This window comes from Lineus longissimus, chromosome 19 (genome assembly GCF_910592395.1).
Source record: "Lineus longissimus chromosome 19, tnLinLong1.2, whole genome shotgun sequence".
Taxonomy (NCBI): Eukaryota; Metazoa; Nemertea; class Pilidiophora; order Heteronemertea; family Lineidae; genus Lineus; species Lineus longissimus.
The window spans coordinates 3,924,166-3,948,640 of record NC_088326.1 but is presented as its reverse complement, the minus strand read 5'-3'; the positions used below and the strand labels follow the sequence as shown (position 1 = coordinate 3,948,640).

At 42.3% G+C, this 24,475-nt stretch overlaps 3 protein-coding genes across 4 annotated transcripts; 2 read left to right on the top strand and 1 right to left on the bottom strand.

Annotated features, from left to right (window-relative positions):
• The first annotated feature begins 992 nt into the window (after nt 1-992).
• LOC135503145 (kynureninase-like) lies at nt 993-11,729 on the top strand. 2 transcript variants are annotated; one of them, XM_064796531.1, is made up of 13 exons: nt 993-1,083; nt 1,965-2,141; nt 4,324-4,575; nt 5,948-6,068; nt 6,307-6,389; nt 6,747-6,808; nt 7,278-7,349; nt 7,705-7,779; nt 8,512-8,757; nt 9,491-9,617; nt 9,828-9,913; nt 10,280-10,516; nt 11,147-11,729. In XM_064796531.1, exons 2-13 carry the CDS (start codon nt 2,048-2,050, stop codon nt 11,264-11,266), a joined length of 1,575 nt encoding a protein of 524 aa, XP_064652601.1. In that variant the 5' UTR covers nt 993-1,083; nt 1,965-2,047; the 3' UTR covers nt 11,267-11,729. The 2 variants fall into 2 exon arrangements, with proteins under 2 accessions (XP_064652601.1, XP_064652602.1); XM_064796532.1 differs by lacking the exon at nt 1,965-2,141 and having other exon boundaries at nt 996-1,083.
• Nucleotides 11,730-19,484: 7,755 nt separating this feature from the next.
• LOC135503419 (myb-related transcription factor, partner of profilin-like) lies at nt 19,485-20,737 on the top strand. Its single transcript, XM_064796995.1, has 2 exons — nt 19,485-19,886; nt 20,111-20,737. The coding sequence occupies exons 1-2, from the start codon at nt 19,485-19,487 to the stop codon at nt 20,735-20,737; spliced, it is 1,029 nt and encodes a 342-aa protein (XP_064653065.1).
• Nucleotides 20,738-21,140: 403 nt separating this feature from the next.
• LOC135503418 (putative nuclease HARBI1) lies at nt 21,141-22,360 on the bottom strand. Its single transcript, XM_064796994.1, has 3 exons — nt 22,254-22,360; nt 21,653-22,122; nt 21,141-21,382 (listed from the first exon to the last, which is right to left on the bottom strand). The coding sequence occupies exons 1-3, from the start codon at nt 22,358-22,360 to the stop codon at nt 21,141-21,143; spliced, it is 819 nt and encodes a 272-aa protein (XP_064653064.1).
• Between the last annotated feature and the right edge of the window lie 2,115 nt (nt 22,361-24,475).

Genomic DNA, 24,475 nt, shown 5'->3' with positions numbered 1-24,475 from the left:
ACGCAGAAATAGCCTGTCTGATAGATTATCTTTTTTGATTGTGATATTTTGATGCGTATGATGTAACCCTAAATATCGCAAATAAATTCTTTTGACATATATCACTGATATATGTCTCAAGGAAGTGGATTGATTACTAGGAACTCTCGTTTGTTTTGGGTGTCCAAATATTAATGTATTCCCATAGAAATCATGAGACAAAAGATGGGCACACAAAATTATGACAAAAATTAATAAAGGCCTTTTATAGTGAGGGACGATTCAATTCAATGCTTTGTCTTTGGGTTGAGACAGAAACTGGTTGTGTCCAGGACGTCATGTAGGATGTCTTAACTGTTTTTTTTTTTATTTAGAGAAGACAGAAGCTGGTTGTCCTCGGTATGATATTATAGGAAGTAGGCCTACATGAGTTTGATTTAATACCTTGTCTTAGCTCGAGACCGCAACTAGTTGAGGCCTGGACCTACTTTGTCTTCAGGTTGAGACAAAAACTGGTTGAGTCCTCGACGACATATAGGATGATTCGCTGCTTTTTCTTTAGATTTGAGACAGTAAATAGTTGTCCTGGACGTTATTATAGGAAGGAGGATTCTATCCCTTGTCTTTAGGTTGTGGCAGAAACCGATTTTCCTGGAAAATGTAGGATAATTCAGTGCTTTTTCTTTTCTGAGGGAGAAACCGTAGCCGGGTTGTCCTTGGTATGACATTACCTATGTTATCAGGTACGTTGCGGCAGAAACTGAATGCTTCATCTAGATTCGACGGAGGGTCTAACAGTAAGTTATCTAACCGTCATCCATGCCATGTGCCATGTGGGCGTGGCATTTTGTCCACACCATTAGTTCAATCTCCCGGGCGCCGGGCCAAATGTCCAATTTACATGCACCCGATGAAATTGTTATTGAGTGAGACAGGCTTGCAATTTGCAACGATGATGACCATTGACAACGCCTGGAGAATGATCATTAGTTCTAAGATCAACGGACAGATAGCAGGACCGTCGTTCACTCTCGTGACCTCAATTTTTCAAGAAATCGATTGTCGGATGTCTTAATAATCACGCTTTTCTGCCCTTGTCACGAGGTAAAGTCTTATAGAAAGTTGCATGATAACTCTCAATAATATAACCGGTCTGTAGAGATAAAGTTTTTGGCCAGATCTCTCCTAGGTCATGCACGAACGGAGGAGACTGGAAAGTTGATGTACCAAAAAACCGAACCAGACTCACGTCAGCGTTTTTAGATTGACCACAGGCATGACAGGACAGGGTGTCTCAATAAAGCTTCTGCTCCAAACGTTGTCTAGAGGCTTTGCCATTTCTGATGGTTTTCATATGAAGTAATTTATAAGTACTTTTACAGAATAATTTAGTTTATTTAGGTGGTTTTCTCAATAGAAAAGATTGTGTTATATATGATGAGTGACTTGACTAGACATAATTCATATTGTAGAACTAGAATAGTATACCGTGAGCGCAAAGGTTTCCCCCTATTTGTTTCATTATGACATGCACAACGTTGTGGCTAAAAATAGCACCTCGTGGTGTTTGAAACTGAATGACACGATGACGTCACAAACCTTGGATGGAGGTAATATCGGTGTAAAGCATGGCGTCTTGGCCGAGGACGAGGTGAATGGTCTCGATCACTGTAAATCGGTTAAAACTGGCAAGTTTTCTCGGGTGTCGGCACGCATTGGCGTGTGTCATTTTAATGGAAGCTACCACCAAAGTAAATCAACTTCATAACAATTCAAGAAGAATGCATTGTGCCACCTTCTCTTTCTGCCGTTAGAGGGCGATGTCACTCAAAGTTGTCAATAATAAAACAATATGACCCGTGTTTATGTACCATTTGTACATGTACATCCATGTCCAGTCTCACCAACTTGTTGATATACCGATAGTAATTTTTGATATTTCCTGGCATATTTTGAGCTGCAATGTTAGTCTTTTCTATTCTCAGTCCATTCAACTACACCACCACCTCATACAAAGAAGCACTTGTTCAAATCTACCTCAAAAGAGGGCACCACTTTATAATTGGAGATGAATCCGTGGTTTGGCTTCACTCGATTAGTAAAGGTGTCCATGTTGATGAGTCGGAAAGTGTTTCCGCACCGGACGCAGCGATTCCCTGCAGGTATTTGGTGTAAAATGCTTATTCCCTTAGTACCATCCATTCCTAGCTGGTTGCATGTCCTTGCTTGGTATCTTCTTGCTTTCTTATCATTAAGGTATATTCTGGACTTAGACATTCCTTGCTTTTTCAACCTTGCTGCTTACATTTCTCTTGTCGATGTACAGGCCACGATGGTACTGATATTTGTATTAGGCCAAAGAAAAAATATTGTAGGCCTTTAATTCCTGTAGAATAGTTTACAGCAAAAGTAGTGTACCGGTACCTATCTTTGCACAACTGTTGGGCAATGCCATAATTCTAGTTCTGTGTAAAATTCAAGTGTAGACTGGTGCTGCCCCCTACATAGGGATTCTGAATTATGCATTAGTGCAGCCCAGCAGTAGGTCCTGCTAGTCTTCTGTAATGTGGTACCACAGTTCATGGTCAAGAAATATGGAGAAAATAGCATGTCGCTTGCAGTTCATGTAAGTGAGATGAGAACCTGCGTTATCGTCATGTAAGAGCCTGCAGTAGGTGTCATCTAAGAGCCTGCAGTAGGTGTCATCTAAAAGCCTGCAGTTGGAGGGTGTCACATCAGAACCTGTATTATCTGTCATGTAAGAGCCAACAGTATGAGTCATGTAAGAGGCCACAGTTAGTAGGTGTCATTTCAGAACCTGCCTTATCTGTCACGTAAGAACCTGCATTAGGTTTCAATGAGTTTTTGGTTTTCACTTAAAAGTCTGCAGTGAGTAGGTGTCACATCCAAACCTGCATGATCTGTCTTGTAAGACCCGGCAGTTGGAGTCTCGAGCTTGCAGTTGGTGGGTGTCACATCAGAACTTGGCAAGATCTGTCAGGTACGAGCCTGCAGTAAGTGTCACGTAAGAGCCTGCAGTTTATGGGTGTCACATCAGAACCTACATTATTCGTCATGTAAGAGCCTGCAGATTGCAGTAGATGTCATCTGAGAGCATGCAGTTAGTGGGTGTCACATAAGAACCTGCAGGATCTGTCACGTACGAGCCTGCAGTAGGTGTAATGTAAGAGCCAGCAGTTGGTGGGTGTCACACCAGAACCTGCATATATCTTTCAAGGAAGAGCCTCCTGCAGTAGAGTAGGTGTCATGTAAGAGTTAGAGGGTGTTATAGCCTGTAGTATGTGTAACAAAAAGGCATGCAGTTTGTGTCGCATTACTGCCTGCAGTGTGTCATGTCAGAGCCTGTTATGTCATATAAGTGAACCCGCTTGTCATCTAAGGGTTTGAATTGAAGTATTGCAAACCACCAATATTTTGTGGGCGTTTTTTTTTTCTGATTTAATTGTTTTGCTAGTCATTGTGATGTATGTGTTATTTCTTGCACTTTATTAATATCTGTTTTTTTCAATCTTAATTTCATCTTGTTGTTCGTCACTGTTCAGTGTTGTACCCGCGTGTCCAGGCTTTTGCTTTGTTCGATGTTGAATTTCATTTGTTAAGACCTGATAATGTTTTGATTGCATGCTTTGTTGTGACCTGTTGCAGACAAAGGGTTAAAGAATTAACACCGTACTGGCTAAGACCTGCACTAAAATCGAGATGAGGGGGTGTGGAGCTAAAATGTCGGGGCACAGTTTGCCCAAAGGTGTGGGGGGAATTTTGGCTCCACCTGATGGTCTGGATTTAAATACGGCGACTCATTAGTGCGGTGTCAATTTCAACTCTAACACACCTAAAATTTAACGAGTAATCTGCAGAAAATAAACTAAAAACTCTCTGTTAATTGCTTTGTTGTGTCAAATCCAACACATCACTTGCAAGCGATCATTTCAATAGAAGAGTTCATTTCTCCAGAAAAAAAAATCAAGATCAGTGGCGCTGAATGAAGTTCATGTATAATACATGCAAATTTGTAAAGTCAAGAGGTTCCGATTTTTAGACCACATCGACCAGACAAGACCTGATCACATTGGTGTGCATTTACACGGCAAACCAATCTAGACCTATCCTCGAGATCGATCCCGATCAATCTTGATTGGTTCGGTCCCATGTTAGCGGCCCTAATAGGATGTGGCATCACGACACAACCAATTAAGAATGTGGAACATTATACCCCTTTTGATTTGACCTTCTCCAAGGTCACAAAGGTCAAATGACAAAATTTGGCCGATGGCTACCGGATTTCATGTTTCTCTTAAAAATCTCAAATCCCTTCTTTTTCAGCTAACATGTCCACACAGAAACTGAAACATGCCTTTGTGGCAGCAAACGGTGATGTTCAAATCAGTCCGGAGACCAACAAATCAACAACAGACGAAGAAACTGTTCATCCCGCTACATACATTCGTAGCGTTGCCAAGCAACTCGGCTGTGATGTCACGGACAGGAAATTAGCGGAACATTTGGATGCGATTGATCCGTTGAAATCGTTTCGCGATATGTTCTTTTACCCGAAGAATAAGGACCTTCTCTATAGTGAGTATTGTTTAGTAGTGTCTTAAGATTGGAACTTCACGGAATCCTCCAAAGCAGAGTGTGGTGTGTTGCTGAATTGTTAGAGTCGTTATTTGATTATCATGGGTTGATTCCATACACGAGCATTGTCACCTTGGGCAAGTCACATTACTTCAATCCCGTTAACCCTTAAACCGCCAGAGGCGACGATCGTCGACATAAGGGGGAAAGCGCCAGAGGCGACGATCGTCGACAGCAGACGTTTAGTTCCACCTGTCTGCTAAGAGATGGCAGTGAGTGTGCATGTACGCTATTTGGTACTTCGACAGTGATGCTTAGCACAAAATGGCATCGAACAAATTTCAAGTTTCTATACAAGCTTTTGAGTATTTTATCAAAAACTTGAAGCCCCATTTTCGCGGGAATGACGTCATCAGGAGTAATTAGCGCTGCTACGACTAATTAGACGGATGCTTCGACCAGGAATCGGATGGAAACGATGTATTTAGACCCAGACTTCATATTAAAATACCAAGGGAGGTATAAAAAGCTGATGGAGGTATGTTCTGGCCATATTTTTGTTGATTATGGGTATTTGCACTAATTAACCCCTAATTAGTAAATTTTGGCGGGAAATGTCACAAAAATCGACGGGAATTACCATTTGTATAAAATCATCAGTACATTCCATAGTGTTTGTAACAAAAATAACGTTGTTATTAATCATTTTCAAAAATGCTCGGTTAATTCGGCGCTCAGGGGTAATATGATTTTGTTAATTCGGCGCTTTAAGGGTTAAATGAGATATTTTTGATATGGGGCCTGCTAAACCAGTGTTATCTTAGCGTACCGCTTGCCTCGTTAGGCATAGCTGCCACTCTGCCACCGCTAAGTTGGTGGAACCTCAAGGGCCCCGCCATTACGGTGCTCCTAAGTTTTAGTGGAAACCTTGGGGTTCCAATAAGTTTAGTAGCAGTCACTTAGATAACCTGGCTTTGAACAACTGGGCCCTGGACTACCGTAGCTGCATGCAAGATAGAGTTTGGGGTTCCAATAAGTTTAGTAGCAATCACTTAAATAACCTGGCTTTGAACAACTGGGCCCTGGACTACCATAGCTGCATGCAAGATAGAGTTTGGGGTTCCGCCAAGTTTAGAAGCGGTCCCTAACACTTGGCGGTCACTTAATTAACCAGGCTTTGAACAACTGGGCCCTGGACTACTGTAGCTGCATGCAAGATGGAGTTTATTATCATCATCAATAAGTTATTCGCCTTTTCATGTTTGCAAGACTGACAATAGACTTGGTCTAGCTAATGTTATCATCATTCCTGGGTGAAGACGTCATGCCGAGCAGCTTGTACTAATGACAAATATTTGTATTTCATTTGCAGCTGATCTCAGTTTAATCGATGGAGAAGAAGACTGTGTGTACTTTGTCGGGAATTCGCTCGGCCTCCAACCCAAAGGTGTCAACCATTACATTCAAAAGGAACTCGACAAGTGGGCAAAAACGTGAGTGTAATTTTAGAAAAATAGATAAGAAGTAGTTTATCTGGGACTAAGCAGTAGAAGTGAGGCATGGTGCCCAGATGTGACCATCACCTCAGTCATCAGCATTTTCCATTGACCAAGGGCACCAGATGGGTCAAAAGAAATTTCATAATCCGTGCAAATAAAAATGAAACGGCACAAAGATTTTGTCTGCCAATTCGATCTTTATTTCTTACACCTGTATGTCAATTGCTTTCAGAGGTGTTCAAGGTCATACAAATGGTGACCTTCCGTGGGCCTACTGCGATGAAAAAGTGGACTACCGGTGTGCCAAATTGATTGGTGAGTTCATTTCTTAAAGGAGAAAATCACCTTGAGATATTGCCAGGCCACCTTGTTTCAGAATCCTATGAAGGGGGTCTTGGATGCATTGGAAGGTATACACATGCAGTCTGCAAACCGTTTCCAACAATTTCAGATGTATGGGTATACCCCCTTCTACCAACCAAGTGGACTTGAAACCCCTGCGATAACAAAAAACCCTGAGAAGTTATGATGCCAAGGTTCTCAGAGTCACTCTCATGTTCCAAGTTGTGGATGATGGGAAACCAACTATGACGTAATATGCCAAAAAGAAGTTGCCTCCCAAGTCAGAGTGGGTGCGCAAACGCTCTCATGTGTGTGATTCTGTCATTACAGGAGCGAAAGAGTCTGAAGTTGCCCTGATGAATGGGCTGACCGTCAATCTCCATCTTCTTCTCGTGAGTAGGTTACCGATTTTAAGGCCTACAGCACCATGAGATATTTGAAATTTTTAATTGTTTTTGAAATTTTTCAATTGCGGAAGTGCGAACGGAATATAAATTTCTCCATTGTTGTTGTGTAGACAGGTATACAAGTACAGTGGAACCTCCCTTAGCGAACACCTCTCTATTAAGGACAACCTCTCTATTAAGGACAACCTCTCTATTAAGGACACTAGTTTTGGTCCCAAATTGGTACTTTCCATTCAATTTGACCTCTCTAATCAGGGCACCTCTCTATTAAGGACAGCATTTGTCAGTCCCGAGGGTGTCCCTAATAGAGAGGTTCTACTGTACTACAAATACCATGTTTGAAGAAAATTGAAAAACATTTTTGCTGGCAAAAGAGTTGATTCATGCTACAGTGACTTGGACAAATATTTTTACGGGTCAAAAAGATAACGATGCACTTGCGTTGACTTTGCAGATATCGTTTTACCGACCAACACAACAGAGGCATAAAATATTCCTCGAGTCAAAGGCTTTTCCGTCTGATCATGTAAGTATAAATCCCCATCTTCGTTATCAACGATTAGGGTCTTCGAATCGTCGTCAGTAGTTTTTACCAACCATCCCAGTTATTTATGGTGAATACTCCAAATTTCAATTGACATCCCTTTATCGCATCAGTAGCCAAATGAAAAACATCGGTCATTGAATGGGCCATTCAAGGGGTAGACAGCTTGGTGCCAAAGAAAAGACGCCGGCCATGTTGGTGGAGATGACGTCATACCATGGGTATGATAAAAACAAAATTCATCATGAGGGCAGGGCAATGTGTCAATGATGTCCCCTCGCAACAATAGACTTTCTCTTCGGTTATTTGTTATTATTTTGGTATCATTTTGTTTCAGTATGCATTTGAGTCGCAGATTAAACTTCATGGTTATGATCCAGAGACGAGCATGGTGTGTTTGGAGCCAAGAGAGGTAGGTTCACATACTCGTAGGTAGAGTGGTCCCTGGTCGTCCCGTCTGTTGAAGATACAATAGGGCCGGGGTTCGATCCTGACCCAAGACTGTATTTCTGGATGAACTGGCGTGGCTTTCAGGGAAATAAAATTTCCTGCCCTCACAGTTCTTCAAACGAGACTGAAAACTGAGGTTCCTTGTATCTGGTGTCAATGCCTGGGCAATCAGAAGACCCCACCAAGTAAGAAACATGAGTAGCTTGCGTGGACTCTACCTCTGGCTAGAGTCACTCTGCCAGTCAACCCAATTTGTGCCTCTTCGTAGTGATACACTTCTTGATTGGCGCAATTTTTGAAGTGTTAAACAGTATTCATTCCTACGCCAGAAGACGAAGAAGAAACGCTTCGAAAATTTGCCGACTTTATAATGAATTGAAGTGTATATCCTTAAAGAACTCACTATACTAACCATAGTGGCATGCAAAAACGCTCATCTTGCCTTGGATTTGGAGGAGGAAAACTCTTTGGAGAATAATACATCTAACTACAGAGCAAAGGCGGAAGTAGAAGAGAATTTTGTTGCCGACTAAATTTTGTATTAGCTTCTGAAATCTATGGAATGGTTCATGCATCAGAGATGAAAATTGATATTTCAGGGAGTTTTTATGGGTGCGATAATTTAATAAAGTCTGACATTGATTAATGTCATATCACCATTAAGGTATTAACTCAAAATGTTTTAATATTCCAGGGCGAGTTCTGTCTACGTACCGAGGACATCCTAAAGAAAATTGAAGACGAGGGTGACTCTATATCTGTGATATGTTTTAGTGGTGTACAGTATTATACTGGTCAATTATTCGATATGGAAGCCATAACTAAGGCTGGACATGCCAAAGGGTGTTATGTCGGCTTCGACTTGGCCCATGCCATCGGAAATGCCGAGATATTCTTGGACGACTGGGACGTCGACTTTGCGTGCTGGTGCACGTATAAGGTAGGGCATCCATGAAGTACATGCGCACTTAACCGTTGATTTTCTGACCCCCTGTACGCACATGTCCTCCCTCGCCATAACCCCCCTCCCCCCCGTGTGTATACGCATCAGTAAATAGACACACCAAGACCTGGAATCGCGTTCCAAGTACTGTTTCATCAGGGCCGCGGCATGCATGAAAAGGCAAATGTGATTCAGAACAACACCAGAAGATGGCGACACTGGGGACTCACTCGTATGCAAAGTTAGCAGCATGAAAATGTTACTTTGGGGCATAGTATGCTTTTGTATAGACACCCTCCTCCCCTGTATGCACCCCTTTCACTCTAGCACCAACCTCCCTCTCCCCTTGGATGCTCTCTCTAGGTGTCTGTAGAATTGAAGCTACTGGTCATGTTCGGCAATGATAAAAGTGTAGTTTGAATTCTTGTAGCACCTTTCCATGGACTTTGTGTCCTTGCTCAAAGCACTTTTAATTTTCATCCAGGAAATGTACAACAGAATTGTCAAATTCAAGGGTCGAATTGCCATCCTGTCAATTGAACACCTTTGGTCCCGATTTATAATATTTGCTGAAAAATTATAGCCATACATAAGCATAAAACTTCATCCATTGTATTGGGTTTCTATTCGCCTCCCGGGGCCGGGGGGGGGGGACAGTGCCGTATATGACACCTCCAAGTTCCTTTACTACAGTCTAGTTGCAAGACTTACCATTTACCTTTCTCTGCAGTATCTCTGCTCCAGTGCCGGTGGTTTGGCGGGCGCCTATCTGAATGACCGTTTCTCACTTAATGACTTCCCCAAGCTGGTTGGATGGTGGGGCCACAAGATGTCCACAAGATTCGTAATGGACAATAGTAAGTTAGGAATATATTTTTCCTCCAGTTCCAATATTTAAAACGTGGGCAAGTGAACTAACTTTTGCATTATAAATGTTAGCTGGACAGTGAATTCATGAACAAAGTCGATGATGCAATTTTTTGAGAGTTTACAGTTGGTCGCTTAAGTGTTTGTTGACAAAGATCCTGTGTCGTTTGAAATTAAAAGCACCTTTTTCCTTTTTACAGAATTAGATCTATCACCAGGCATTGCTGGATACCGGATAAGTAATCCACCACCTCTGCTGTGCTGCCCCCTGTTGGCAAGTTTTGATGTAAGTACCCTGGCAGCATACTTGTATATCCCGGGATGAGACATTTCCGATTTTTTGAGTGTTTCCTTTTTCCCCTTATAAAAGCTAATCATTTGACAGCACAATGCCCCAGCTTTCTGTAGACCCTTTAATTTTCGAAATCCGACAAATAATCACCATTTTAGAGGCATATTTTGCCAGTTAGAGCAGTTCCAAGGACAGAATTCTCACATGAAAACAGTTTCGTTTTTTTGCACTGTGCACTGTTACATCCCTGTATATCCATCTGATCCTTTAGTCTAGTTCACAAAAACTGCGCACACATTTTTGGTAATTTGACACAAAAAGTAAAAAAATATCTAAAATTACTCACTTTTGGCATTACAGATCTATGAGAAAACGTCCATGTCTGATCTCAGGCGAAAGTCCAAAATTCTCACTGGATACCTGGAGCTCTTGTTATCACATCACTTCCCCAAGCCGGAGGACGGTGAAGTGACGGACAAACCATTCACGGTCATTGTAACCCCCTCGGATCCGGAACAACGCGGCTGTCAGCTGTCGGTCATGTTTTCTTTACCAATCAAGAAAGTGTTTAAGGAGTTGGAGAAGAGAGGTGTAATGGTAAGTTTTTCCTGTGCATTTCTAGAAAGTGTTTAAGGTAATGGAGAAGAGAGGTGTAATGGCAAGTTTTTCCTCTGCCTTTCGAGATAGTGTTTAAGGTAATGGAGAAGAGAGGTGTAATGGTAAGTTTTTGCTGTGCCTCTCCAGAAAGTGTTTATGGTAATGGAGAAGATGATCTAATGATCTATGATCTAATTCTCCTAACTTTACACAAACCTTGTTGCTCAGGTCTTTTGCCCGGCCTACTTAAAAGGTCTAGGTACGAAGACAGTTCTCACGCTGACAGACAATCATACAATGATAATGGCTTCTTCTTCGCGTTTGACTGGTTAAACTTTCACACTGTCAGCCCTCAAGAACTTGGCGGAGTGCGACGCAAATCTGCCCCTGTTCCCCATAGCTTTTCTTGGAGAGGTGCGAACTCCAACCAGGCCTCCCAAAGGACATTCTTCCAGGATGTGTCCGTTCAGACAAACCACATTCACAGATGGCAGATTCACACAGGGGCAGTTCTCTTAGAGGTTTTTTAAGCCGGCAGTGTAGAGTTCTTAGCATGGAACATAGTTGATATTGTCTGAAATGATTAAGGATCATAACGCCAATTGATAAGAGTGTTGTTGTCTTTTTCAGTGTGATGAAAGAGAGCCGAATGTGTTGCGACTTGCGCCAAAACCAATCTACAACAAATTTGATGATGTCTACCGATTTATAGAACTCTTGGAAGCATCGCTGATTGCTGCCAAAGAATGAGATACTGTATTACCTTAGATTTAATTCAGGCAGTGCTGTGTTGTGGCAATTATACATGAGTTTCACGACGTGATGATGGCACTGATGTTAGATTGCATGCATAGGTGTTTAAGGGAGGTTCCACTGTAGTTATCATAATATGATTATATATTATATAATAAGTTAATGGGCCATCATCTAGGTTGTATCGCAACGGTATTAAAAAAAAGTAGAATCGCTGTTAGCGAACACCTCTCTATTAAAGACAGTTGTTTTGGTGCCAAATTGGTTGTCTTCATTCGTTTTGACCTCTCTAATCAGGACACCTCCCTATTAAGGACAGGACCAGCATCTTCTTTTGAGTGCAAGCAGAGAAAGTAGACTGTATATCAGGGAAACAATCGGAGTAAGCTGTATACAATTGATCAACGAGAAATAGACATGACACAAGCTTTCGTAATAAATTCTATTTATTACCATATCATTGACTAGTTTTGTTTAATTCTGTAGTAAAGGAACTTAGAGGTGTCATACGGCACTGTCATTGGCGTTTTTATGCACAGATGAGCAACGTAATGACTAACATATTTCTGAATGTGCTTGTCAAAAGGCTGTCATTATAGATGCGTAAAACTAATCTGGGATGTAGTGGACCAGATGACAGACATTATTATATCATGTCAGCATCCCAGCACTACACTCCGGACACATTGGACCGGCCTCGTCCTGTCACCCGGAACCAGATCTAATCAGGATGACTCAATGGACTGCCTCGAGAGTCTTGTCTATCCGGCCTTGGATCCATACAATGTATTCTTTCCATCAACTTTTTGATGAGCAACGAATAAAATCTTGAATTTGGTGGCAGGTTGCATGATGAGGGCGAACTTTTTGATGATGAATGGTCATGAAATCTTCATAAGTTCATCAAGAATAGTGGTCTTCCTACAATGTTCACTCCATTCAAGTCTGCTCCGCAAAACCTCTTGGTTCCACCACGCAAGTGCTTAGGACAACCAGACAGCCGATGGCGTTTGATTGGCTTGTGGATACACTCCGGATGCAGAGGACACGCGTCGTTCCTCACCCGAGCCACCTGGCTGCACTGCGACAAGTGGTGACCTTTCTTGGAGTTTTGCACCGACGACCACGACGAATTGGCGGGTGAATGCGGTGCCAATAGTTAATCAACTTGCTGGAAGGGGCGCTGTAGTCGGAATGAATTTTCGCTAATAGCACAAATAAAATTTAAAGTAGTCGTATTCCCACTTAGCTTATGTAACCTGAGATTTTATAGAAACCTTTTTGCATCCAATCGTTTTATTTGTTGTTTATTCACATGAATGTCAACTAACAACGATACGACGCAGTGCGTACGTATGCCATGGCCCCATGGTTGAAATGTAGTGTATATCAGCTACACTATATGTATCCAAAGCGGTATACGTCGAGCATTCTGATTCGGTGATAGAAAATGCCCTTACAGGTTCGTTACAGCAGTGCCCATTGGTTAATCATAAGGAGACCAAATTAGGATGACGCGATGGGCTGCCCAGGGAGTCAACTTGTGGAAGGTCGAACTCCTACCACTTGCAAATCATCAGGCGCCGCAATCCTGGTGCTATAGGCCAGCCGTATTGCTTTAATTCATAATGAATTGAAATGACTGCATCCTCCTTCAAAGGATAAAATCGCATTCTCCACTTCCATGCATTTTTCCCTCAATGTATTGACATTGCTCCGCTTCCAGACAATGCGCGGCAAGTATGGGGGGAGACTGACTTTGGAGAGTTCAGTATGACTTCCATCCCGGTGACGAAGACTCGGCGCCCATCCCTCATATTTATAATCCATCTCTACCTCTATCCCCCATGTTTGTTGTGCACATGGTCATATGGTCGTTGTCCATACTGAACTTCCAGCGGTATCGCCTCCGTTGCCTCCGCCCTTACTTGACGCGGGTTGTCTGGAAGCTGAGCAATGTCAATACGACGAAGTAACTGCTCTCCCTCCAAGTCATAGAATCTATGATGGCCCATCGTAGAATAAATCGATGGGAAGTCCGATGACTCTCTTTTTGCCTGTATAACGTATATACACTCCGGACGCAGTGGACCGGCCTCGTCCTGTCCCCCGGTATAATAGGGCAAGGTGATTTAGGAAGACGTAATGGACTACAAAGGAGTCTAGTATTATAACAATGCAATTTGCACAATCAGCAGAATGGGTCACCCGATAGATACACATACATTTTGGTATACACTCGTGAAAAAAGACTTAAAAATATTACTAACAATGGATTTGCAACATAATACATGTGTATACTATAATTTCTGCTACTTGACACGGTTAGGTTGATTTTTATCAAACGAATTGTGTAGAACGTAATGAAATGGAAACCTTAGATGTGGTTCGCTCCTGCCACGCTTATGCACTAGAATGTATTGTGGTTTCAGTATTTAGATTGAGCCTGTTAGCGGGTTAGGAGCTGGTTACTCTGCACAAGTTGCCTGTACCGGACGTACTGTACTCCCAGCTAAGGACAAATACACCGGAAAGTACATGTATATAGAGAAATAAGTCCCGGAGTGTCGAATACGCAAATTATATATTATTACATTATGTCGGATGAAAACCTCTACTGTTTTTGATATACGTGTACTATACGTGTACGTGTACGTGTTCGTGTACGTGTATTATGCATCTATATCAATCTGAAACTAATCCGAGGCGCCGCAGCTGTAGCCCACTCGATCCGCTACGCTCTTCCTTTTGGGGACGAAGTATTGGTCAACGGCAGCTGGATGGCGAGATCATCCTGAGATTCAGGTTTTTTATACTCCTACCTCGTATAAAAATATCGAGAAGCGGAGTATATTGAAAACCAACGTGTCAGGATGTGGCGAGATAGGATCGCCCAGGACGGCAACCAGTAGATCATGAATCCGGTCAGTTCTAAATCGATGACTGCCAACTGTTATGACGAGGTCAGTAGTTGCTAAAACCTGGACGCAGATTTTGGACGCTATAGACGCTGGGTTTTGTCTCATTGGATTGCACTGCCTGGATTCCATGAACCTCGCCTCTAATTCAAAGTGAATAGTTTACTTGATTTGGTAACCTCATCACGTGACCAAACTTCCACTCACACAGAATCATCAGACTGGACTGGACTAGTAGGACTGGACTGGTTGGGACGTCACGAACATTCGGGGCGGTTGATGATGTGACTGTACTTATCCGAACGCGACTCACTGATTATAGATTTGCACACGTCTGTTTGTTGATGAGCTTGGTAATGTTAAACAAATTCTTGGTGGTGGTGCAGTGCTTTGTTGTGGTTATCGGTTCGATCTGTTGCATTTTTCTAATCCTGTACACGTAGGGTGACCGACGCGTTCATCAAGGTGACCCATGCAGGGCAACTGCGATGGGAAATTGTGATTTAGTCACGGCTGGATTCTTTAGCTCCACTCTGTGATGAATGCCCTGCGGTCAGCCTCATCACCTACCATGGTCATAAAACAAGGTTGGACATTCCCGCGACCCAGATGGTAATCGTCCCAGTCCAGTCCGTTTCGTCAATTCGAGAAGGCCAGCTGCGGTTCTACTGGAGGCGAGATTTCTTGAATGCAGGTGATGTAATCCAATGATGCAAAACTTAGCCTCCAGCGTCCAGCGTCCAAAATCTGCGTCCAGGTTTTACCAACTACATGTACCTGAAGGGTCCCAAAGAAACCGGAGATCAATCTGAAGGAAAAGCTGAGTTCAAAAGTTTGCTACCACTCGAGATGTCGGCCAATTTAGTTACCACGACTGGGACTGGCTGTGCTGACGTAATATCGCGCAATACATATACTCATTATATGTACATATGCGGCATCGGGCCAGTGTGTGTTATTGGCATAGCGCTAAATGTTTTCAATGCAAGAACATTTGGTCAAATGAACAAGGAGAAGCTGTTAGGTTTATATCTTCTTCAAACTTTGGCGAATTGTGACATATCTTTGTTGGTGATTTCGTTTATCATTTTCCCGCTCCGCCATCTAGCGGCAAGGATAGTCACAGGGGATGAAGTTTTCCATGCACAGTACGGAGACCTAGAAATAATGCCTTATATGTATTATGCTGTCGTGACACCATATTTCATCAGTCTAGAGGTGCGAAATCATGTAATGGTTCTGGTCGCTCTCGACAGGTAAGAACAAAACCATCGATAAATTTCTATCGCATGGTGTGTAAAGGTATTGGTTTACCTTTGTGACCCAATAGAAACAGCCCCCCCCCCCATTTCAGTGTTCGAGGGGTATATGCCTATACTCCGATAAAAATAATAAATGCGGGCCGTACGCCCCTCAAAATGGCCTAATGTCTTGGCTGCTTCTTTTGGGTTGTCTTCATTTTCTCCACAGGTCAGCACGTATTTTTCTCATGATTTTACATGTCCATTTTTCACAGATTCGTCAAACTAACGTTCCCGCTGAAGGCAAAGTTGATTGCAACACGCAAAAATGCCAATAGGGCCATTATATTTGTGGTGCTGTTGGCGATTGGCTGCAATACATGGCGTTATTGGTGGTTTTACATCACGACAGAAGGCGAGCCTAATGACCCATGCATTCCTGGTGGGCCAGTTAGGATAACGAAACATCCAGAAGGCGCGGAGACAGATCGCATTATTTATCTGGCAGTCCTCTTTGCAACACCGCTTGGCCTTTTATTACTCTTGAATCTAGTTGTACTCTATTCACTTGTAAAATCAATGAAAAAATCAGAGCAGCTCTCAATGTCAACTGACAAAAATCAAGCGGCCCAGCATCAGTTGTCAGTCATGACTGGCTGCATCTGCACGCTGTTTTTTATATGTGAGGTGCCGCCATGCATTGACAGAATTCTCCGCCAATTTTGGACTGTGAATTCAGTGGATGGAGGGATTTACTGGGAAATTGTAAAAGCAATTCGTCAAGCGGGTCTTTTATCAATAACTTTAGACTCCGCACTAAACTTTTTTATTTATTTGGTTACCAATAGAAAGTTTCGGTCTTGTTTATTAAACAGTTCAAAATGGATTTAACCAAACCGTCAGAAACATTTCTGAGATAATCTGGAGCTGGCATGGCATCAATCCCATTACTGCATGGTCATTCGTATATGATGACGTATCACATGATTTTACCTGTAGCGAAAATTTCCTGTGCCATTACAGATACGCTGACAACTTGAGTTGAAAAGGCGACACAACGACACTGTATAAACATTATCCGATCACGATGTCGAACAATGGGACAGGCGTTCGCGTTGGCGCTTTCGGAGGATTTTCGAAAACTCGCTATTATACTACGGTATACATGCATTGATTGAAAAAAGACAATCTGTGGGTTGTCACATCACAAATTCTGTCTGAATAAGTTACAATGAAATAAATGCTGAACCAGTTTATTTTTATGAGAGCTATATTCAGATGAAACGAGCTTATAATAATCAGGGTAAGGCACTAACTATTCTATTTTGGTGGTATCTAAATGCAAGGGTATAATAATACAATGAGATGGATAAGTTATATCAAGTATTCATAAAGTCTTAGTTATAAATATGTTTATTCGGAAGTAGAAGATGCGTGTTTACAAATGTATGTCTGATCGAGCAATTGTTACATTTCTAGTTTTGATTTTGAACCGTTGTCTTATAAAAATATCAGCAGGATCAGCGATCAGGATTTTCATCCCGTGGTTATACGAGTCTTCTCTTTAGAAGACATTAGAATCATACTTGCCCCAATTTGGGGACAGTTGACACAGGACAGGGTAAAAAGATATCGAAGACAATTTAAGGAAAAAATATTTTTCTCCTAACGACGATAACAACAAATCTCGTCCAGACGTCGACGCAAGGACAAAATGAATCTGACGAACAGCAGTCCATGGATTCATACGTTAGAGTCATATGACGACCCAATGTCCGATACATTAGATCAAATATTACATTTTACCAAAGGGTATATCCTGATTTTTATACTCTCTTTCGGCGTCCTTGGGAACTTCACATCGTTCCTGATATTTTCGCGGAGGGACCAAGATGGGCCAATTCGCTATCTGTACATCCTGGCGCTGTCCGACACCGGCGTCATTCTGTTTGGCTTCTTGACGTTCTGGTTACGAGACGGCTTGTTTATTCTCACGAGAGGTACGTTGATTGTCGACATCTTTGAACTCCCAGTTTCGTGCAAGATTCTCCAATATGCCAGTCACGTGTTTCAATGCGTCTCTGCGTGGATTATAGCTGCATTTTCCGTGGAAAGAGCATTTGTTGTGTGGCATCCTTTGAAACGTGCCCTCATTACTTCAGAGAAGAGGAATATCGTTATAGCTTTGATATTGGTAATAGCAGGAATATTCTGCATACATAGATTAATCTATTTGTATCCGAAAGAAAACACCCACCCAAAAATGTGCGTGAGAAGTCATTTACCAGTTGCTACAAGGGTGACCCTCGGACAATTTGAGAGCACTGTTTATATCTACTTTCCATCAACGGTAATTTTTTTCGGAAATATTCTCATTCTTATAGGGATATCGAAATCTAGAGATGTAATACAGTCAGGAAGGTCTTCAACAGAGAATATCCGCGACAACAAAATGATGATATCTTTGATGTCAGTGTCAACTCTATATGTCATACTGTTGCTGCCCAATGCCATAATGATTACGTTTTTTGATCTACCAGGTGACCAAGCGCAGGTAGCAATATTAAGGAAAATTTCTCATCTTCTCGGAGTAATGAGTTCAATAAACTATTGTTGTAATGTAATCATATACTGCTGTACCTTGCAGTTCTATCGGCGAACGATTGTCAATTTCGTTACCTGGAGATTAATTTAAAAATATATTACACCATGCAACAAACTGTGACATGACAATGTCCTCCAACTTTGCCAGTTTGGCAGAGTTTCGCCCCCACTGCAGGAGAGAAACTCGGTGCGTTCGCGGCTCTGCATGTTGAAATTAGACTCCCAAGGCAGTTCTTCGCGTCATCCTAATTTGATTGTTAGGATGAGGGATGAGGCCGGTGCACTGCCTCTGGAGTGTAGTTGGAAGTGGGAATACGACGTTTTGCGTTCCCATGCCTAGACTTTCAATATTACGATAAAGTAATAAGAACTAACGAAGTTATTAGCGGAGTAGGTACTGTTCATTAAACCCATTTAGTGATAGGAAGATCCTCGCCAACAATTTCACGTGCCAAGGAGTCTGCGATGATGAGAAGACAGTGAAACGGTTTCCCCATCAAGACAGGAATAGAGCAGGTTTGCATCATGTTGACCTTCAACCTTGCCATTGCTATTTAATGATTGATGATTGAAACTAAAAAATACATATGAAAAAGAGGTATCAGATATACCCCATCAACGCCTGAAAGTGCCCATGGTTTGTCTTAGTAACAAGTCAAACTAAAGACACAGGCCTGCTTCTCTTTACTAACGCATGCGCATATCCAGGAATCCAAGAATTAGGTCCATCGATTCGGTCTCGGCCTAACGTTACATGGATACTATTGCCCGAGATTTGCGTGTACAGTTGGCCTATGTGTCTGAGAATGTACATTTCGATGCATAGGGGCCTGCTTTAGGTGTGTGGATCTGTGCGGAGTCACCAGTCATCTCTAGCATGACGAAGCGCTACGTTGCCGTCAGATGAAAGAGAGTCAAGTGCCCTGTGTGTCGACAGCAGCTTCTTGAACGAAGCCCATTCAAGGCACAGAGTCAAGTGCCCTGTGTCGACAGCCGCTTCTTGGACGTAGCCCATTCAAGGCACCGACTAATACGAAAGGCCAGGGGCCATATTTACGAAGGTATCGCAAAAAAATGCGTAGCGACGTGTTTGCGATGGGTTTGCGGGCACGCTAATTTTGCGATGCGTGTTATTTACGAAGACCTCGCAAATTCCTCGCAAAAATATTGCAATTTGGCCAGCCCACAAAGCTTGCGAGCACTACACTCGCAAAGTTCCATTTCATGATTTGAATCCACGCTTTTTATGTGCCGTCCATCGTGCGGTAGGTAAAGTCTGAAAAGGTATCGATTACAGGGTGTATATGGCGTATTGAATGGACGTAACATTGAGACCTAATTCAGGCCTACGTAATCGTTGTCTTGGCAAAAGGTTACGTAGTCTTGAATACGTAAGATGTTCACATGAATTGGGTGATCAAACATTTCCAGTCCATTTGCAATCTTATCATCATGGAGCAAGCAGGGAAAAAAAGTAAATGGTGGTCGCAAGAAGAGAAGGAAGTGTTGGTGGAAGGCGTTGAAAAAAATATTCGTGTCATCAACAGTAAATTTTCGGATACGGTCACGAATGTAAAGAAGAAGAAGTGTTGGGCAGATATTACTAAGAATGTAAGCGCTTGTGGCGTGTGCCTTCGATCAGCGGATATTGCAAAGAAAAAATGGGAGGACCTCAAGTCGCGAACGAAAGCCAAATCTGCGGCCATCAACCGAGAGGAGAACGTGACCGGGGGAGGCAAAAAGATCAAAATAGATTTGACGCAGTTTGAGAGGCGGATTTTAGCTCTTATTGGTGAAACAGCCATCAAGGGACTGCAAGGAGCCATTGACACGACCGAATCGTCCCCATGCTCGGTAAGATGATTATTACATTAATATTTGAATCCCCCCCCCCCCATATTGCTTGTAACGTTGGAGTATCTTATCCCCCAGATAGCAGGAGGCGATGTGTTTCAGGATCAATTCTATTTGAACTCGAAAAAAAATTATGCCCGTGTATTCTGTCAGTATATATGCTTAAAGTGCAAATTAATAGTAAAAAGACACTAATTTTTTTACACGGTTTAAAATCTTTTCAGGCGGATGTAGAACCAACCAAGTCGGAGCATGATGACAACGAGTATGACATCACGTATGACGACGCATTCGACATGTATGAAGAGGAAGCATCTGACGTTGACAGCGAATACTGCGTCAGTACAAACCGGACTGAAAACAACAACTCAACTACCCCAGCAGAAACTCCTGCAGCATTTGGAATGAATAGGAGGTCAATGCCAGCAGTAGTTGGAAGGTCCACCTCTGTCACTCCTGCAGAAATTGGAAACCGTAGGTCAACGCCAGCAGTAGTTGGAAGGTCAACTTCTCCCGCCGCCATCGGAAATCCAAGATCAAACTCGGCTATGATTCCAGCAGGTAATGAAGCAGTTCAGAACAGAAACGAAATATTGAAGATTGAGGAAGAGAGGCTAGTTATCGAAAAAACTAGACTTGAAATTGAAGAAAAACGGTACAAAGTTGAGGAAGATAATAATCGTCTTTTACGAGAACTCGTGGTAATCCAAAGGCAGGGAGCCCAATATCCGACACCAAGTAAGACCACTCCAACTCCAAGTTCCGGCACTTACATTCTATCTAATGCACGAAATATCTTTGAAACGCTTCGTGAAAAAAAAACTAAACTAAAAAGACAGCAAACTTTGTAGAATACTAGTAGTATGTGCATTGACAGTACATGTACAGTACAATCACAAGCCCTACAAAGATTTGTGTGCAACAGTTCATTAAAAAGAAAATACGTTTGGTACATCTACTGCCAAAATCAGTGTCAAATGACTTTCATGACTGCCCACTTATTAATACTTGAACCTTCGGAGTACATTGTATTAAAATGCATAGATATTTCGTACTGTATATTCCTCTACTGTAGCCTACTTGACTTAATTTTCTATTAAAATCACTCAAAATACCGGTCATCTTTCTCGATGTTCTTTTTTATCGATTGTGATAAAACAACTGTGTAGATACTGGCAATGCGATGGATACCCTCCAAAAAGTATCGAAGATTCGAGGACAGCTATAATGTTGGTTATTTTATTTATCACACCATTAAAGTCCTGGCCATGAGCAAAGTACAATGTATTGCTGGACGATATGGTTTCTCGCCTGAACACCGTCTTCGCGCATGAAGTTGGGATTAGGTGGGTTGACATCCTCCTCTGGGTTATCATCTTCATTAGGCGGAGCATCGACAGGCATTGGAACACCATGCTGTTCACAGATGTTGTGAAGTACAGCTGTTGCAGAGATGACATTAACGCAGGTTTCCAGCTTTACTCGCAGAAGGCCCCCTGAAAGACAAATTACTGATATAACAGGAAGGAGCTTCTACCATTTATCAGGGACCTGCAGGCGGATAACCCAAGGTTCTTACAAATACCTAACGAGTGAAGAAATTTATAGAACTTGGGTGGGAACCTCATTTCTAACTGCCCCCCCCCCCACCCCACACCCCCACACCCCCACATACACTATACCATTACCAAATAGCATATGCATGTACATATTATATACCGAACTTTTGGATCATTTGCATGAGGCATTAGTACATTTTATCTTACCGTACTTGTGTAGACACAACCACCTCATCTTCCATTTCCCGAAGCAGCAATCAATAATCCGACGCATTCTTCTGTGATGGACATTGAATGACTCCTCCGCATCATTGGTGGGGTTTAGTATAGGTGTAAGTAGCCACGGTCGCAGCGGATACGCCGAATCACCGAGCACCAATCCATCATCAATATTCCCATTTTCGAAATCCTCATTCAAAGAACAGTTATTCCATAGAAAGGCATCGTGGGTACTCCCGGGCCATTTCACAACTAGATTTATGAATTTCATTTCATGGTCACAAATTCCTTGAACGTTTATGGCATGACCCTTCTTTCTCGATACAAATGTTTCTTCGTCTTTCGACGGAGTCTTAATTCCGATGAGACTCCCGTCAACCAATCCTATCACATTAGGAATCCTGAAACGTTCTTCGTCGAAAAACCCTTCCTTAATTGGGCGTTGTTTATCTACTGTTCTGGGAAATGTTATTATTTCCTTCGACTTTGTTGCTAATGCATATGCCACGTCCTTCACTATTCGAGAGACGGTTGGCTTAGCCCTGCAAGGTCTCCAGAATCCCGCTGCATTTGCCCTGTGGCGAAATACCTGAGTGCACACAGAACCTGCAGTGCAGCTGGTAATGAATGCGACCTTGTTGTGGGCGGGTCCGTTATGTGTTGTCGCACTTCCTCATCCTCTTCAAGTAGGGCCATTCTGTTTTCTTCACTGGCAATGACTAGACTGAAAGTCTAACACTGGTCAAAATATTCAAGTAATTGCCGTATTACATCATTCTATATTATTATGTAACTGTTGAATCACCCAACTGAACCACCACCATGTCCACCTTACAAGAATATTTAATTGTTATTCTTTTATTAAGAAGCAGTTGAATGAATGATGGCTAGCCCCATGAAATGGAACACCCTATCTGTTCCCGTTTAAATTCATAAGCTGGTCACCTTCAGCAGCTTCAGCCTACAAGTCATCTATTAAAATGAACTAATTAATGGAGATTATTAGTGCTAAATAGACGCATTGGTTGACTATTATAAATGCTATGCATATGAGTACTTTGAAAAAAAACCAGGAAAATATAGGCCTACCTTTCATTAGAATAAAATATTTCCTAACAATTTCTTCGATAACGCTTAATGGAAAGAAATCAGTAGAAACAATGCATTTCAATTATTATCAAAACATTGTCACTGCACACTATAATAATTATATACACGTTAAAACGTCGATAAATTTCTACCGCATGGTGGGTAAAGGTATTGGTTTACCTTTGTGACCCAATAGAAACAGCCCCCCCCCCCATTTCAGTGTTCGAGGGTAATAGGCCTATACTCCGATAAAAATAATAAATGCGGGCCGTACGCCCCTCAAAATGGCCTAATGTCTTGGCTGCTTCTTTTATGTTGTCTTCATTTTCTCTCCAGGTCAGCACGTATTTTTCTCATGATTTTACATGTCCATTTTTCACAGATTCGTCAAACTAACGTTCCCGCTGAAGGCAAAGTTGATTGCAACACGCAAAAATGCCAATAGGGCCATTATATATTTTGTGGTGCTGTTGGCGATTGGCTGCAATACATGGCGTTATTGGTGGTTTTACATCACGACAGAAGGCGAGCCTAATGACCCATGCATTCCTGGTGGGCCAGTTAGGATAACGAAACATCCAGAAGGCGCGGAGACAGATCGCATTATTTATCTGGCAGTCCTCTTTGCAACACCGCTTGGCCTTTTATTACTCTTGAATCTAGTTGTACTCTATTCACTTGTAAAATCAATGAAAAAATCAGAGCAGCTCTCAATGTCAACTGACAAAAATCAAGCGGCCCAGCATCAGTTGTCAGTCATGACTGGCTGCATCTGCACGCTGTTTTCATATGTGAGGTGCCGCCATGCATTGACAGAATTCTCCGCCAATTTTGGACTGTGAATTCAGTGGATGGAGGGATTTACTGGGAAATTGTAAAAGCAATTCGTCAAGCGGGTCTTTTATCAATAACTTTAGACTCCGCACTAAACTTTTTTATTTATTTGGTTACCAATAGAAAGTTTCGGTCTTGTCTATTAAACAGTTCAAAATGGATTTAACCAAACCGTCAGAAACATTTCTGCGATAATCTGGAGCTGGCATGGCATCACTCCCTTTACTGCATGGTCATTCGTATATGATGATGTATCACATGATTTTACCTGTAGCGAAAATTTCCTGTGCCATAACAGATACGCTGACGGTAACTGGAAAAACGCCGACCGACCGACCGACCGACTGACCGACTGACCTGCGAACCTACCGTCATATACAGTATCCCTTTCGCTTTCTATAGCACATGTATCTGTGTAGTGCCCAGCGCAATTGACGTGATGGAGTCCGACGTGTCTGACAGCAGCATCTCCAGTCAATTATACCGGGAAAACGAGCCCACGCGGTAAGGAACTGATAACGATACTCAAAAGATATGCTTTGTCTATATGGTCGGTGGATATAAAAACATGATTTGGGCCTAATCTATGCACTGTAGTTTTTCTACTCGAGTGTCTCGACCGATGCAATGCATGAACTGCAACGCGCAATATGCATTTGTTGTCATTTGAACAGCGCACGTGCGCTTGTTTACAATTTCATTTCACATGACCTGCTGCTGTCCGACACGTCGGACTCCATTATGTCCATTGCGCTGGGCACTACACAGATACATGTGCTATAGAGAAGCGAAAGGGATACTGCATATAACGGTAGGTTGGCAGGTCAGTCGGTCGGTCGGTCGGTCGGTCGGTCGGCGTTTTTCCGGTTACCTACGCTGACAACTTGA